The sequence below is a fragment of the Apostichopus japonicus genome, chromosome 8 (genome assembly GCF_037975245.1).
Source record: "Apostichopus japonicus isolate 1M-3 chromosome 8, ASM3797524v1, whole genome shotgun sequence".
Taxonomy (NCBI): Eukaryota; Metazoa; Echinodermata; class Holothuroidea; order Aspidochirotida; family Stichopodidae; genus Apostichopus; species Apostichopus japonicus.
The window spans coordinates 28,687,757-28,703,736 of NC_092568.1; the positions used below are offsets into that span (position 1 = coordinate 28,687,757).

A 15,980-nucleotide genomic window follows, 5' to 3' on the forward strand; every position below is an offset into this window, starting at 1 on the left:
CTCACAGTCCCACATTTTCATAAGCAAACTGGTGCAATCAGCTGGTAATCTCATGAATTCTTTAATGTTTGTCCTCAACGAGATGCAAGCGGCTGGTAATTCTATGTATTCATACATTTCCAAGCAGAAAGGGTGCATATCACTTTTATTATGTTCCTTCACACACAAAGCTGAAGACTTAAGCAAGTCCAAAGATGACATCATCAAGCCAAATCTGCTTCACTATCCAATGGTTTTCTTTCTTTTCTTTTTATAATACTTACCTCCTGTAATGGAAATCTGGAAAACTCCATCTACATTTCAGAAAATTGTCATTGTAATAAACAAAGACAGTCACTAAAAAATCAAGCATGTGTGGTTTGATGATGTCATATTTAGACTTGCTCAAGTCTTCAGTACTGTGTGTGAAGAAAACTGGTAACTTTGATATCAGCACATTGGATTAAAATGGTTTCTTAATAGCTGTTTTGGAAGAAGACTCTCCACCACAGCTATCCTTTGAGCCTTACCGGTCATCCAGTCCTACTGGCCTACTGAATAACACCAGCAGACATGCCTCCACTTGTTCTCTGCTTGCTGGATATTGGTGAAGCTGATTGGCTAATAAATGAAAGACTCTGGACTTTAAGTAGGACTCGACGTGGTCCTCAGTGGCAACGTGGAAGTACACATGAATGAGCTGAATGAAAAGTAGAAAGCAACGAGACTGACACATTTCCCAGAATGCATAGGTTACACGGAATCAAATTTGTGTGTATTGAAACGATATTATCACTTAAATACAGAAGCGAAAAAGAGAAAAATACAGGAGTGATGCCACAACCAATAAATAGCCAAAGAGTATTAACAAATTCCAGAAAGGCAATAACAGAGCATTGGGAAATGAGAAAATGTAAGTTATGTTTTATAAGTTGCACAGAGGATTCAAAAAGTGAAGAAAAGTGGTAAATTTGTCACAATCACTGCTAAAGTTTTAAAACATACTCAAACAGTCTGTTAACTGATCAAACCAAACCAACTATTAAATAAATCCTGAACAGATAATACTGAATCTGGCAAACTACAAACTATAAATGTCTGAAAGGACACCCCCACTGTCTGAGAGTGAGCCCACAACCCCCCCCCCCTCCACAAACAAAAAACACCCAAGAAACAGACACACTTCCAGTAGCAAAATAGAAATGTTACAACACGTAAACATTCCAAAGATGAAATAATAATGATGTAAAGACTCTCAAATATGGATAACATTTGAGAAAACATCTCTCCTCCCCCCCACCTCCCTCCCCTATCCAACTATAATTGGATGCTCGATTCAAAGTCCTGTTGTATATTACTCTCGCACCTTAACAACGCTGGTTCTTATTTGGCTTGAGTTATGATGAGCTAACACAATCAGAGTATCCAGTTTAATAACAATGCCCAGGATTTTTTCGAGATTAGCTTCGCTCTGTGACATTATGGCATCGCTCAACAGATCCAGCAAAGAAGAACTGAATTTGTTCAAAGAGGGATTCTTCTCGCTGGCGCCCAAACTGCTGAAACTTGATAAATCTTGGTTGTTGAGAGAACTAGGAGTGGGTACGTCGGCCATGCTGAGGATGACAAAATCACCTCCTTCGCGAGGCTGTGAATCTGCAGAAGTGGATAGATGACGTAATTATGTTTAATCAAAGCAAATGTAAATATTCAAATGTGTAATTTTCAACGTGTTTGCCAGATAGGCAGGCAATTTCCAGTCACTAACTTGAAAATGCAAGTTTTCTTCTTCTTTAATTTCAAGCAAAAATGGTTTGAAATTTAACGGTATCTGTCACACTATGATGACAATATGATCATAGCCAAGTCCAACCAGACATATTTTACTCGTACAGGAAAATGGTTAAGAATATCTATGGTTCCTTACAGCTGTTGTTAGATTCCATGAGTATGAACGATACATGAAAAGCAAACAGGCTAAGGAAAGAAACAAGACTGGGAACAGTTTCACATGAAACTTACTGTTTTCCAAAGCCTATTGACCGAGACTGACAATCTCGTCTAAAACTTGAGTCAGCATTTTAGCTTTATCAAAGGTAAATGTTTGTTTTCTCTGACGCAGTTGTTGGTGTTAAAGATCATACAAGTACCACAGCTTCCAGGCTCTCAAACCTATGTACCTTTACCTTGGCAGGCTTTCTTACTACTTTTTCCGACTATATATGAAGTTGAATGTAAACCAACCACCACAAAATCACTTAATAGTAGTCTACAGCTGAACATAAAATTTCAAAAAATATAGAAAATGTAGTAATGTAGATATATGATATTCAAGAGAATGGACCTAACACAGGCTAGCACACAGGCCTAACGGTCGTAAACAAAACAGAGAGATCTGATTGGCCCATGATCTGTTGGGCAAGGCTTGCAAATTTTGAATGAAGTTTGTAGAATCTACGGACTCGTTAACAAATCTGGCAAATTTTATTCGGCTCAAAATATTTCACGACAGATAACTCAATAAAAATAAAGGTTATTAATACGAAAATTGCATAGAACGGTGTTATTTTCACTGAGCTTTTAGGGCAGGAAGCTGGAAAAGTCAAAGTTAAAATTTGGCAAACACATATTGAGACTTGAAGTACTTCATGCTAGAGCTATAAACTTCTATTCTTTCATTTTTTTGCTTCAAACAAGGCTGTAGGCAAGGGCTATCATTACCATGTCCAGACTGACTACTGATGCCTGATGGATCCTCAATAGTTGCTATGGAGTCTACAGTTTGATTTGCAGTGTTTGCTATGGAAATGGAGCTATCAGCATCCTTGTTGTCTAAGGTAGGGCTGTCTTGACCATTGGAAGGATGATGTTCACTGGCATCCTCTCCTTTGATGTCCTCATCTTTGGCATCAGACAATTCCACACTTTGGGTTCTCGTTCTGCTCCGAGATGTCTGTACCACTGTCGACGAGACTGATGTAAAGTAAACATACGAAAAGGCATCAGACAGATACTGCTGGTGACACCAAGGTCATCCCAACCAGGTATTTAAAGGCATCAGACAGATACTGGTGGCAATATCAAGGTCACCCCACCCAGGTATTAAAAGGCATCAGACAGATACTGCTGGTGACACCATGGTCACCCCACCCAGGTATTAAAAGGCATCAGACAGATACTGCTGGCGACACCATGGTCACCCCACCCAGGTATTAAAAGGCATCAGACAGATACTGCTGGCGACACCATGGTCACCCCACCCAGGTATTAAAAGGCATCAGACAGATACTGCTGGCGACACCAAGGTCACCCCACCCAGGTATTAAAAGGCATCAGACAGATACTGCTGGCGACACCATGGTCACCCCACCCAGGTATTAAAAGGCATCAGACAGATACTGCTGGTGAAACCATGGTCACCCCACCCAGGTATTAAAAGGCATCAGACAGATACTGCTGGCGACACCATGGTCACCCCACCAAGGTATTAAAAGGCATCAGACAGATACTGCTGGTGACACCATGGTCACCCCACCCAGGTATTAAAAGGCATCAGACAGATACTGCTGGCGACACCATGGTCACCCCACCCAGGTATTAAAAGGCATCAGACAGATACTGCTGGCGACACCATGGTCACCCCACCCAGGTATTAAAAGGCATCAGACAGATACTGCTGGTGACACCATGGTCACCCCACCCAGGTATTTAAAGGCATCAGACAGATACTGCTGGTGAAACCATGGTCACCCCACCCAGGTATTTAAAGGCATCAGACAGATACTGCTGGCTGACAAAACACATCATAAACCAAAACAATGGTGGCCACAGAAACTGTTGGTTAAACAAATGGTAACAATAGGGAGAAACATCCTATTAGGAACCACACAGTGACAACATCCAAAAGGGTGAAAAAAGTATGAGTGTGAACACTATGGTAACCATGGTGACCACCCTATGGTAACCATGGTGACCACACCCATTTAGCACATATAGAGCTGCATGACTTACATTTATGCTGGTTGAAGTAGAAGCTGGAAGGAGCATGGCAAACAAAGGTGTTAACAGCTGGATGTGTGGAGAGCAAGAAATCAGAAATCTCAGCCATGAGGTGAGGATCTGCTGGATCTGTAGGAAGCCCTAACATGGTCCTGATCAGTCTGACAAGCCCTTCTAGAGAGGAAGGAGGAACTGCAGGAAGGTCATCATCATGCCTCTCCTATGAAAAAAAAAAAACAGTCATATATTTTTGTTAATTTAATTGGTAGGAAGAGAGATAAACAACAGATTCAGAGTCTTAATGAATCACAAAATACCTATTATTCTAATGTTTTGCAAAATATTAGCAGCAACAGATCACAATTTTTCACCATTTTTTTTTGTGATCCATTCACCATAAAGAATGTCTGTACTGCAGCCAGGCATAACATTTGATTTAGGTACAACCACAACACAGATATGAGTGACAAGACAACACTGTAGCTTATGATAGCAGCCTCAAAATCTGGGAAGAGATATCAAGAAGGTGAATTACTTTGGATTTGATCGAATAGAGTTTAATAGACACAAAAAAAGGGCTTACATAAAAGAAAATTCACATCATTAATATATCATATATAATATATATATTAGAAATATTTTTTCAGGCCAAGAACAAAAAAGAGAAAAACTTTCCTTTTTCAGCAAGTTTTATTGCAGTTTTTGTGATCCATTCACCATAAAGAATGTCTGTACTGTAGCCAGGCATAACGTTTGATTTAGGTACAACCACAACACAGATCGCATAATGTCACTGAATGCTTGCATGTAGACTTGTGCATGGTATGAAGTTGCACAAGGCACAATCTTAACCAAAGATATGAGAGACAAGACAACACTGTAGCTGACGATAGCAGCCTCAAACTCAGGAAAAGAAATATCAAGAAAGTGAATTACTTTGGATTTGATCGAATAGAGTTTAATAGACCAACAACAAAAAAGGGCTTACATAAAAGAAAATTCACATTATTTGAATTATTTTGCAATTTCTGAAGAAATATTTTTTCATGCCAAGAACCTTTTGGACAAGTTTGATTGCATCCGACGAACCTTGCACATGACTAGCAGCTTCTGAACAAGGCCGACACTCTGCAGCTTCTCAAAGTTGAAGTGACGATGAGGGTGGTTGCGTTTGATCAGCATCTGTATGGCGTCTAGGAGGAGACAGAATAAGGATGGATCTCCTTGATTCCAGATCCTCCAGTTGAGGATCAGCTGGGTGAAAATTTCTTCATCTTGCAGAATGCAGTCAGTCTCTCGATGTACTTTGTAAGAATCAGTTAGTGTACAGTAGTAAATGACAGCTGGGCTGCAACAACTATCAAAGAGAACCTACGACCAGATCAAAAATTATATATATATATAAATAACATAATATATATTTGCTGGATTACAACTTTCACGTTGAAAAAAAAATCTCCTGCAAAATTGCAAAGTATATTGAGAGTCACTAAACCCGGTTTGTGATTTTTACAAGGATGAGTCTGGGGTAAAAAAACAATCACGGAACTTTGCAAAAATTGCGGTATAGGCTCCAGTTTGCGTATGCTACAGTGTGTGAGGATAAGTTTGTGTCCCCCTGCAGGTTGGCTATCCATAGGTAATGAAAAACATGCGAACGATGAATCAAAATATAGAACGCTGTTGTTAGAAATTCACGGTTATTAAGAGGTGTAAATCTCGGAGGTAGAAAAAAAATCACGGATATTCCGCGAATTTGCGGAAAAAGCTCATGCCTGTATTTTTGATCCTGATTTTGCAATTCAAATATCTTCATGAGAGATGCTGCACAGTTCTGTCAAGTCATAATTTGTGCATTTTATAAACTAATAAATGATTTCTCTCTGATAAATGAGAGAATTGAATTGAATCATACATTATTGCTTGCTTTCACATTTCAGCTGTAATATAACGTCACTAAGAAACAACAACAAAAATGAATAAGAAAAAAAAAACTTTTGCATGTCACACCTTCAAAAGTTCTGGTCCAACTTTAAATTTTGATGAGATCAAAACTTTTGCTAACATTGAAGGTCCTGACATAGTTCTGAATTCAGAGGCAAGAGAATAACTTGAGTTTTGTAAAACCATAAGAAGTTTGACCGCATCAGCTTGGTGTCCGGGGCTGGGTGTGCATTCCACCAACTGAACAAGGAGAAAAGAGAACAATTGCAAATAGTAAAATTATTTAACATCTTGATGAACAATTTACATAATTCATCTAACTAGTCAAAAACCCTAACAACAGTCCTTAATCAAATGTTAGTTTTTCCAAAAATTATATATCTGAAAATATTTAATAGAAATCTTACTTTTTCCCTCCCCCATACCATCCCCCTCCTCCCCCCTCCTTCTTGGTAGAGAAATTACAGTGACTCCAGCCAAAGAACACTACAAGAAATGGACAAAACTAACTCAAATTTCAAGTGCTCCATTATGACACTATCACTTGGTTTACCCATGCATTAATTTTACTACCTAGCAAAATGGTAACATTACAACCGAACAGACCACTTTAAAAGTACAGTGTATTTGTTTAAGGAGATTCTCACCTTTGCGAGAAAAAAGAGAAAGGTACTAATGCCGCCAATATCGTGGATGGCTTTTACGAGATGATGAGAAGATGACAAAGGAATGTGGCAAGAGACAAAGGCTTGGATGACATCTGGGGACTGACTTGTTCCTTCCCTGGGAGATGATTTCCCTGGTAAGACCCTGCTCAAAGTATTTCCCTGCTGGTGAGTTTTCTTAAAGATATTACAGTGGTGATGCACGTTGGGTGAGTATCCCAAGATTAATGATTCCTAGGTTAAAAGAATCAGAACCAGAGAAATGAGTAGCAAGTTTTCAACTTAATTTAAAAATGAGCAAAATAATCATTGGCTAGTCAACAGGACTCGTAGTCCTTATGGCAGTGTTCTGCAAAACTTTCATGCCCAGGACCAATGATCTTCCATGAGGACTAAGCCTTCCAGACCACCACTCCTCAAAAATCGATACCACAGGACGCACAAGAGCTAGTTTGGACTCCCTACTTGATGTTTCAAAAGATAAAGAACTTGGTTGGCCAGCTCAGAAAATTGTACATTTGGAATATTGCTTTTTCGATCCACTTAAGAGGGGCGCCAAATAGTTTGCATACCATTGGTTTGAAGCCCACTTTAGCCAATCATAATCAGTGTTTCTTTCAAAATGATTGACTTCCTTTAGGAACGATTGTACTGGGATATAATAATGTCGGGGCAAGTGTTTCATGGTAGTCCGGTTGTCCCTGAGGACCGAATAATCTGATCAGACAACCGAAATCAGCAGTGGAGGTTGTCCGGGGGGAACGACAACTTGTTGACATCAAATTCACATTGCATTGTAATTAAATACCCGCAAACAGGTTAAATGATAAATTGTACATACTGCTTATCGTTACTTGTGCTTCATTGTTTTCTGACAACCAAACTTGCTGTTTGGACAACCAAAAAGTAAGACTTGGATGTCGAAGAGACGACCAGACAAACAAAACCCCTCAATTTTTGTCCTGCTATGTGATTACAAGAGAAACACTCAGAAACTCTCAATAAATGATAACGATGATTATGTACACCTTTGAAAATGATAACGGCTGATAATAATTCAAAACTACAACACACCAGGTGTAGCAGTCTATAAGTATCAAATTCAATTCACATTATCCACCATTTTTTGGCTCTACTCTTTCACTAAATTTCAGCTAGATGGAATAGACTGAATGTGTTTTAATAGCCTTACCTTGAACTGTTTGTAATCAACTCCTCGTTTTCCATTCAGAAACTCCCAGTGTAGATCTGAATTTATGTGATCGGCCTTGAGATGTCTGCTATAGAGGGATCTGGGCTGTGATCCTTCACAGGTAGAGAGACCGAAGTAATTTGGTCCGTTTGAATATAGATGAAGAGCCAACTCATTATTCAGGGTAGTGAAATCTGTTCAAGTTTAAAGACAGAAGCAAAATTTCATATTGGTGACTCCTCAGCAAAAAAAAAGAACTTTATTATATTTGTTCTTTAGCTGCTAACATATTATCAACTAATAAAAATCATTGCCTTTCAACAGTTGTCGTGAAAGACACATTTTTTATTGAGTTCATCACAACCTAACGATGCCATAGTATACAGTTAATGGAAAGCTATTGAAGGAACCTCTGTCAGTTTAGTCTAACATCTCATAACCCCTCCCCCTCCCCCTGCCCATCCACATCCAAATACAGAAACAGTTGGTGGTTTTCATATAAAGTAGATGACTAAAAGTGCAGAGAAATATAAGTATTTTTCATCATACATACAATCAAGAGTTGCAAAACCTTGTTTGGAACTTTCCCCTTCCAAAAAAAAAACAACCCCTAAAAAACTCATGATTAGTCCCACCATCCACTTAATGATGTGGTGGAGAGGATAGTATTAAGAAGAATGTTCAACTTCAGTAATGACACACTTTAAAACTTACCATTAAACAACATCATATTCCCAATTTGTACATTTCCAAAGCCCTCTTGGAATGTGTCACATTCTGAACTCTGACCTATAAACAACCAACCATGTGATGTTGTCTTTGGCAAGGACCTCAGTGAGGTTTCCAAGGTGACCGGTTTGGGTAACTGTCCATTCGTAACTAATGTAATCTGTTGGATGATCAAATGTACAAATGGCTGACATGACGCACGGTGTAAAATAATTTCTTCCCGAGAACCATTTCACCTTAAAGCCAATTATCATGAAACAGGCAGAAAATCAAGTATAAAGCAAGACAAAAGATGTTTACAAAACATTGACTATTCTTGGCAAGGGTGACAGACATTTAACCCTTGGCAACATTAGAAGATAGCCATAATGTACCACCAGCTTCCTATAAATATTCATAGCTCACAGATAAACTACTTACATGCCTTTTGATAAACAATCTGATAAGAAATTAAGCATCCACTGAATATTCACGATATTTTGATGAGTGACGATGGGTACAAGGAATGGAGGATGCAGGGGTTGCTGTCCTTTGAAGGAGACACTTGAAATGGTGGAAAGAAGGACAGAATAAGGTATTTTTGAAGGGGTTACCTTTCCAAGAATCTTGTTGTTTTGCGAAGATTCCTCTTGATACGTCAGAGCCAGATGACACCATTCACCCAAAGGTATTATTCCAGTACATTGCACCTCTGTGAGAACTTTGCTGTTTGATGACAGTCTATGAGTACATACAAGATAGGCATAATAATAGATAGAGAACACCCTAAACATTGCAGGAAAATTCCTTACTTAAAGATGTTGAATTTGTGGCAAAAAGGTATTTTCTCTTCTACTGATGATGTGTACGATACACAGAACAAGCTCAAAATTTTACTATGCTGTCAACGTTAATCTTGAAACTAAATGTTGCTTGGATGATTTATACAATGTGCCCAAAAAATCAAAACAATATTTGCATTGTTTGATTTACAATGAAGTTGTGAAAAAGAAAAAATGAAAGAAAATTGTGTGGCAGTTATCATGCCAGGCACTGACATTTCATCTAATATTGATATAAGTGTAAAAAGCGTTAACTGTGTGAATCACAGGCTATGACACAGTTGAATGATTTAGGTTGTCTATATGTTTGTAGTTCTAAGCAATCACAGCTTACTATCAAGCTATTTCTACAAATGGGAGGCCAAGCGGGTGAAATGGATTTTTTTTTTACATTTTCATGGATATTCCCAGGACAGGATATCAAGATGGGGACATTTCCAGGGACACTCTTATCAGTCCTCGGGTTTCAATGTACTGTCCCAGAAATCAGAGACACCTGGTCACCTTATAGAAAGGACCTTTGAACAACAATAACAGCTTAACACACTTTATATGTACATAGAAAAACTGTTCTAGTGCTATTCATGACCCTCTTTACAAACACATCTTTCCTTTTTTCAATTGTTTTTACATTTTCATGCAAATTCCCAGGACAGAATCTCAATATGGAGACATTTGCAAGGACACTCTCAAACAATCCCCAGGCTTCCATGTACCGTCCCCAGAAATCAATGATGCCTGGTCACCTTATATAAAGGACCTTTGAACAACAACAACAGCTTAACACATTTATATGTACATAATAAAACTGTGCTAGTGCTATCCATGAACCTCCCGACAGAATTCGTCTTCCTTTTATCCTCTTTTCTGTAAAAATTTTAGCCATTTCTAATCAGACAGGAATAAATATCAATTTTCCATTCTGTGGTCAACCAAAGCACTCAGCAGGAGCATGATTAAGAATTCGCTTATCATAGCCGTAAAATAAAGGCTTTTTTATCTAGAGCTGTTTATCATGTAAACACAAAGCCAATCTGTGACCTTTATACACCTCATTACTTACTTACCTTAAGATTAGACATGATGGTCTAAATCCTGCCCAGACCTCCAAACAATGGTGACTTGTTCCAACAGAGAATACATGGACTTGATCTTTGCACTTAATCTGATCTGTTGACCTAGAATCCGAACGTCCTGCAATATTTTGCGGAGATAGAATCAATAAGACGTTACTTAGCCCAAGTAATTGGTGCAATTGGTGGAAAATAATGGTCACCTAAATTCAGCTGCAGTGTGCGGAAGACAGGAAGAGGACAGTAAAAGCAGTCCACCTGAGGATACTTATATTAGGCAATTACTGATTGAAAATGAATTCAATCACAGGTTAACAAAAATTGTTAACATCCAAACGGGTTCAGTTATGCTTACATGATGAAACTTGACCGAATTTTAATGGCAGTGAGATGAAAGTTTCATTGTTGGTTTGCAGGTTAGGCTAAAGTTTCATTGTTGGTTTGCAGGTTAGGCTAAAGTTTCATTGTTGGTTTGCAGGTTAGGCTAAAGTTTCATTGTTGGTTTGCAGGTTAGGCTAAAGTTTCATTGTTGGTTTGCAGGTTAGGCTAGAATGGGATGCAAACCAATGACCTCAGTATTACAAGTTCTGTGGTCCACCTACTAAGCTATCCAGCCCTTGTTTTTGTTTTTGTTTGGGTAATACTGCTATCTCTTTGTGAGGAAGTTCCAGTCTAGTCAACCTGTTCTTTCACCTTCCAAATTTGTTTATAAATTCTCAATCATTTGCATTTGTCAGCAAGACAAAATATACTAATGTTGAACTGGATAAGGATATCCAAGGAAAGAGATTGACTGAGATTTGATAAATGTGGACAGCCATTTTCACTTTCGTGATCAACGAACCTGTGACCTTGAAAGTTTAAACCCTCTTATCATGGTGTTATCTGATGCCAGCTTTTGTTCATATGACAAAAGGAAACACTCATGATTGAAAAGAAAGAGAAACAACATTAACGACTGAACATCAAACCTGCCAAAATGTTGGATAGGATTAGCCAGTTACTAGGTATTGATTGTAGGGCTTACGAGTCTTGGGCACTGTGTCAAAATGAAAATCTGCAGCAGCAGCTGCAAAGTCCCTGGCAGCGAGGCTGAATCAATAAATCAAACAACGGAGGATCAGGGATGTGCCCACGCTGGGCTGCACTGGGCCGCCCCGCTCAGCACTAAAAATTACCGCCCAGCACTGTCTTAAAAATCGTGAATCCCGCCCAGCACTATTTTCATCTAAAATCTCAACATTCCTAACAATATATTTCACACAAAAAATTTAAAAATGTAAATTGTTAGCAAAACTAGTGTATGTGCTTAAAAAGCTACGCAAGTGCCAGCATTTGGCATCTGAGCACCTTCAAAATTCAAAAACTTTCTCAAAGGGGAGGGGGACACCTCCTCCCCCTTAGACCCTCCCCCAGGACGGCAATCAGTATACCCGGCAGTCAGGAAATCCTGGGCACATCCCTGGAGGATATCCCGACAGACCAGCAGTGCCTATTGTGTCAAACTGCAGAACACAAGCATTATGCTGCAGCCCCCTCAGCATCCTACTATTGTCCTTTAGTGAAATCATAACACATGCATCTCATTAACACATGCCTGGATGGATTTAACTAGCAGACACACAGCATACAGAGTCAGACATTGATTGTGGGTTACCATTAGTGACGAGAATCTCTGATCAAACTCAAACAAGACCATTTTGCAAAGGCAAGATAAGACATTGGAGAGTAAATATATTATCAAACATAAGTACAAGCAAACTACAGCAATTAGCAAGTAGCCGTTAACAAGAGAGATACTGTGAAATGGATGTTATTTGCTACTGCAAAGTAAGTTGCTATTTAAACCATGTCTGAAATGAATAGCTGCATATTCAATCTAGGTGGTACACTGTGAGTTGGGGCATCCATGGTACAGGTACAGTAGTCAGTTTTAATAGGTCCTATGGTACCATAGTAAAGAACTTTTGTTCAAAAGAGATGATTTTGGAACAGGCGCTGTATTCTTAAACGTTCTTGAAAGAAATTGGCAGTAGTACAAGATCATATGCTTAAAATTTGATCCCTCAGCATTAACTTCACAAAATTTCTTAAGCGTTCTTCTAAATAGCATAAGTTCTTAACGTTTAGACACACAATTCTGCATCAATCACTTTTTCGACCATTTTGACCATCTTACTTTTGGATCCTTCTTTGGCTTTGCTGTATCTCTTTTCAAAGCTGCCACTTTTTCCTCTCTTCATCACTGAAGTCTTTTTAGGTGACTCCTCCAGCTTCATCCACATGCTCATAGAGAGTCCCTTCGACAGGAGAGGCGGCCACTGCAAGACATTCTCCAAGGAGAGGTGCAGAGGGGCTATCTTTGAGATGTTGCATGAGGGTGCAGTCTTCTGATTGAAATGGTTCTCCTGTATGTGCACCTCTGGATATGGTTTGCTGACCACTGGGAATGATAGACAATGATTGGGTCTGTCTTGAGTAGCACACGCTATGCTCAGCAACGTCTTAAGCAACTCAGGCTGTAGAGAAACAGACAAAGTCTCACTAAAATTTAATGAAAACACATTTCGTAACAAAGAAATAATAAAATATATTTTAAAAATGAAAAAAGAATAAGGATTCAAGAAAATTCCTCCCCAAGATGCAAAAGACTGCATAAGGCACTGGTGTTGTAGAACATTAGTAAAATATACATGGTATCAAACTCTGTAGGCAAACATGGTGAACATTAGTACTTGCTTATAAGCTTAGGCACCATAATCCCATATATATTTATGTATTAGGCTGTAACAAATTTGAAAGATTTACTTGTTTCTCTTTATAAGGTATAGTTGCATCTTAGTATACACTGTGTATCAAGTTGGCCATACAGCAAGATAAGTTGAAATTCAAGAGAAAAAAGTTATGATAGTTTGAAAGAAATATACCAAGATGTATTCTTCTTCAGTGTCACAGAGTTGCAGTAATCGTCTTAGCTGCATGGCAGTGATGGTGTTCTCGACGAGGACAGCTATAAGCTCGATGAGCAGACAACGGACTCCTAGAAAGAGAAAACGTATGTAAGGAAGAGACGACGAATACTATGGGCAGAGAAACTGAACTCCTCTGATAAATAATCACAAAAAGGAATTGGGTGAAGGCACATTCAACGAAACGACATTCACATCGACCTCATTAATTCGAAGGAGCAAAGGAATAAAGGGGGTAAGAGGAAGAGCTGTTGCACATCTGTAGCAGTTACGAATCCATATGGCATTATTTACAGGGCTTGGATTAAGTTTATAGGAGATCAAGAGAGGTATCTGGAGACTGAACAGGATAAATGTTTGCAGGTTTACAATATTATATCTGAACTTGGAAGGAGGACAAGTTGTCTTGGCCTGGGGGAGGGGTCTAAATTAAGGGAATCCCCTCCCCCTTCTGCTTGATGAAAAAAAAATTTTTTTAAGGTCATACCTACATAAAAACGGTACAAGAATAATAGTTAAAAATATCATCAAACGTAAGGCTGTTAATACTATATAATTACAACACGAAGGAGTGTTACTATGGAAACGTTACATTTCTCGGCTTAAACTGGAGTAGCTACATGGCCGAATCATTGTCAATGAAGTTGTTCTACTGTATTTTTTACAACTTTGTCAGAACTACATATTAAATCTGGACATTTTATAAAAATCTTGTAGATCCACCCTGAAGCTCACTGAGACAGAGAGAAGACACGTCCGGGATAATCCTTACATATGTGGCAGACCTAAACATGTGCGTTTGATTAAAGTCCATATGCTTTGTTGAGATATGCTTTGCTGTGCTTTCTAGTCACTGTGGTCATGAGACCGTTAATTAAAACATCACTTAAGCAACATGCTTACCGCCATCTCTGTTCTCAATGCCCTTCAGAACATCTGCATAATTATCCAAGATGACAGAGACCAGATCGCAGCGACACAGCTCCGATCTGTTCATGGAGGACATCTTGTTGATGGAGGAAGGCTTGGAGAGGGTCAAGAGCCTCCTTAAAGCCACCTTGGTTGCCTCCACTCTCACATCGGAAGAGGAGGAGGAGGAGGAGGCAAGGACTTCGAGGAGGGTGGTACAAACTTCGGGATGTTCCAAGAGTTCCTGTTGAGTGTCCTCTTCTCGACCGGTAGCAAATCCGGCATCTACAGTAGAAAAAAGTGTATCATGAATATGCATGAGTTAGTTACAGATAAAATAAGCTAAAGACAGTTCAAAAGAAACTCATAAAGTATCCAATGCAGAAACAAAGCTGTGGATATTATAAATACACTTAAAAACAGACAAAATGTTAAGGCAGACAGTCCCACAGATAGGTGCCTATTTCTCAACAGGAATTTGATCTCATGGATTAACATTGGTATATGCAGCTTGCTTATGATCTTCACTCATTGTACAATGACAAATCTTATTCTTTTCTTCTGTTTCTCACGCTCTTGGGATGTGGTCTTTGTGCTTGTGTGGAAGAACAAGTAAGCTGACATTTATAGAACTATCAATTTCAATCCTGTGCAACTTTACACATTTTGAAGCATCATGCAACTCTTTACTTTCACAACACTGAAACAGAAAGTGCATTTGAACTTTGGCAATTTCCACATGACAGATGAGTAATGACTTTATAGAAGCATCAGTGATTTGGTTAAATTAGTTTAATAATCAGGAGACAAGTTGAGTACTAGGAAGTAAGTATCCCTGCCCTCATTAAAAATACAAAACAAGTGCCCTCTCTTCATATGTTGAAAGTTTCTCACAAATTATAAGAACAATGGCAATGAATGAACTATATGACGATGGGATTTTAGTATCAGATAAAACCAAAAACATTGGACACTATCAATACAAAAAAGGTGAGTTAACACCATGAATATAGGCAATAAAAAGACAACAGTTCTTTCACTTCTAAATATGAAATCCATAGACAAAATATGGGAATTTTGAAAAATATTTAAATTATTTAAAAGAATAGTTGACATCTTTAGATACTTGAAGTAGTAGTAGTAGATATAAGCAACTATGGCTATTTTAGAGAACATTTTTGAAGACATAGTTTTTGTTGCTACTAACTGTTTCCATGCCAATTTCTTTGCTGAGTGGGTAGAAATTTTATACAAGTAAAATACAAATGATAGGTCAGAGTTTGCTGATTGGAAGTATAATCAACTGTATTCACTACGGTACCCTGTACGTACCACAAGAAACTGCTGACTATTACGACACCACTGGACTTGGCTCTAGACTAGAATTATCTTTTTCAAACAAATTAGGGTAAAACAAACACACAGTTTACGTATCCAAACATGGAATAGTGTTGGAGGTGTTCACTTTACTGGATAAAACGAATTCTTCACACACAAAGAACAAACAGGAAATGACCTACATCAAGATTAAGATACCTCTCAAGGGCCACAGATTCTGACATCAATTGCAGTGAAGAAGATTTTGCGGTTAGTTTGCAAAACCATATTAAACTAATCTCTAATTTAACTCCCATTTTCAAGCAGAAAAGAATAAACTACTATGGACAACCAAAAGCCATAACCTGTAGCCAGAGGTTCTT

The 15,980-nt window shown here is 38.5% G+C and overlaps 1 protein-coding gene across 7 annotated transcripts in view; it reads right to left on the minus strand.

Annotated features, from left to right (window-relative positions):
* Positions 1 to 15,980, minus strand: part of LOC139971454 (lysosomal-trafficking regulator-like) — an 85,231-nt gene that overhangs the window by 48,284 nt on the left and 20,967 nt on the right. For all 7 annotated transcript variants that reach the window (XM_071977936.1, XM_071977940.1, XM_071977937.1 and 4 more), the window contains 14 exons: positions 14,275 to 14,565; positions 13,330 to 13,442; positions 12,582 to 12,921; positions 10,397 to 10,523; positions 9,102 to 9,228; positions 8,494 to 8,668; positions 7,780 to 7,973; positions 6,570 to 6,821; positions 5,989 to 6,162; positions 5,068 to 5,349; positions 3,991 to 4,198; positions 2,701 to 2,952; positions 1,346 to 1,635; positions 510 to 679 (listed from right to left, as the gene is read on the minus strand). In XM_071977936.1, the coding sequence (XP_071834037.1) occupies positions 510 to 679; positions 1,346 to 1,635; positions 2,701 to 2,952; positions 3,991 to 4,198; positions 5,068 to 5,349; positions 5,989 to 6,162; positions 6,570 to 6,821; positions 7,780 to 7,973; positions 8,494 to 8,668; positions 9,102 to 9,228; positions 10,397 to 10,523; positions 12,582 to 12,921; positions 13,330 to 13,442; positions 14,275 to 14,565 (2,995 nt within the window). The remainder of the gene's footprint in view (positions 1 to 509; positions 680 to 1,345; positions 1,636 to 2,700; positions 2,953 to 3,990; positions 4,199 to 5,067; positions 5,350 to 5,988; positions 6,163 to 6,569; positions 6,822 to 7,779; positions 7,974 to 8,493; positions 8,669 to 9,101; positions 9,229 to 10,396; positions 10,524 to 12,581; positions 12,922 to 13,329; positions 13,443 to 14,274; positions 14,566 to 15,980) is intronic.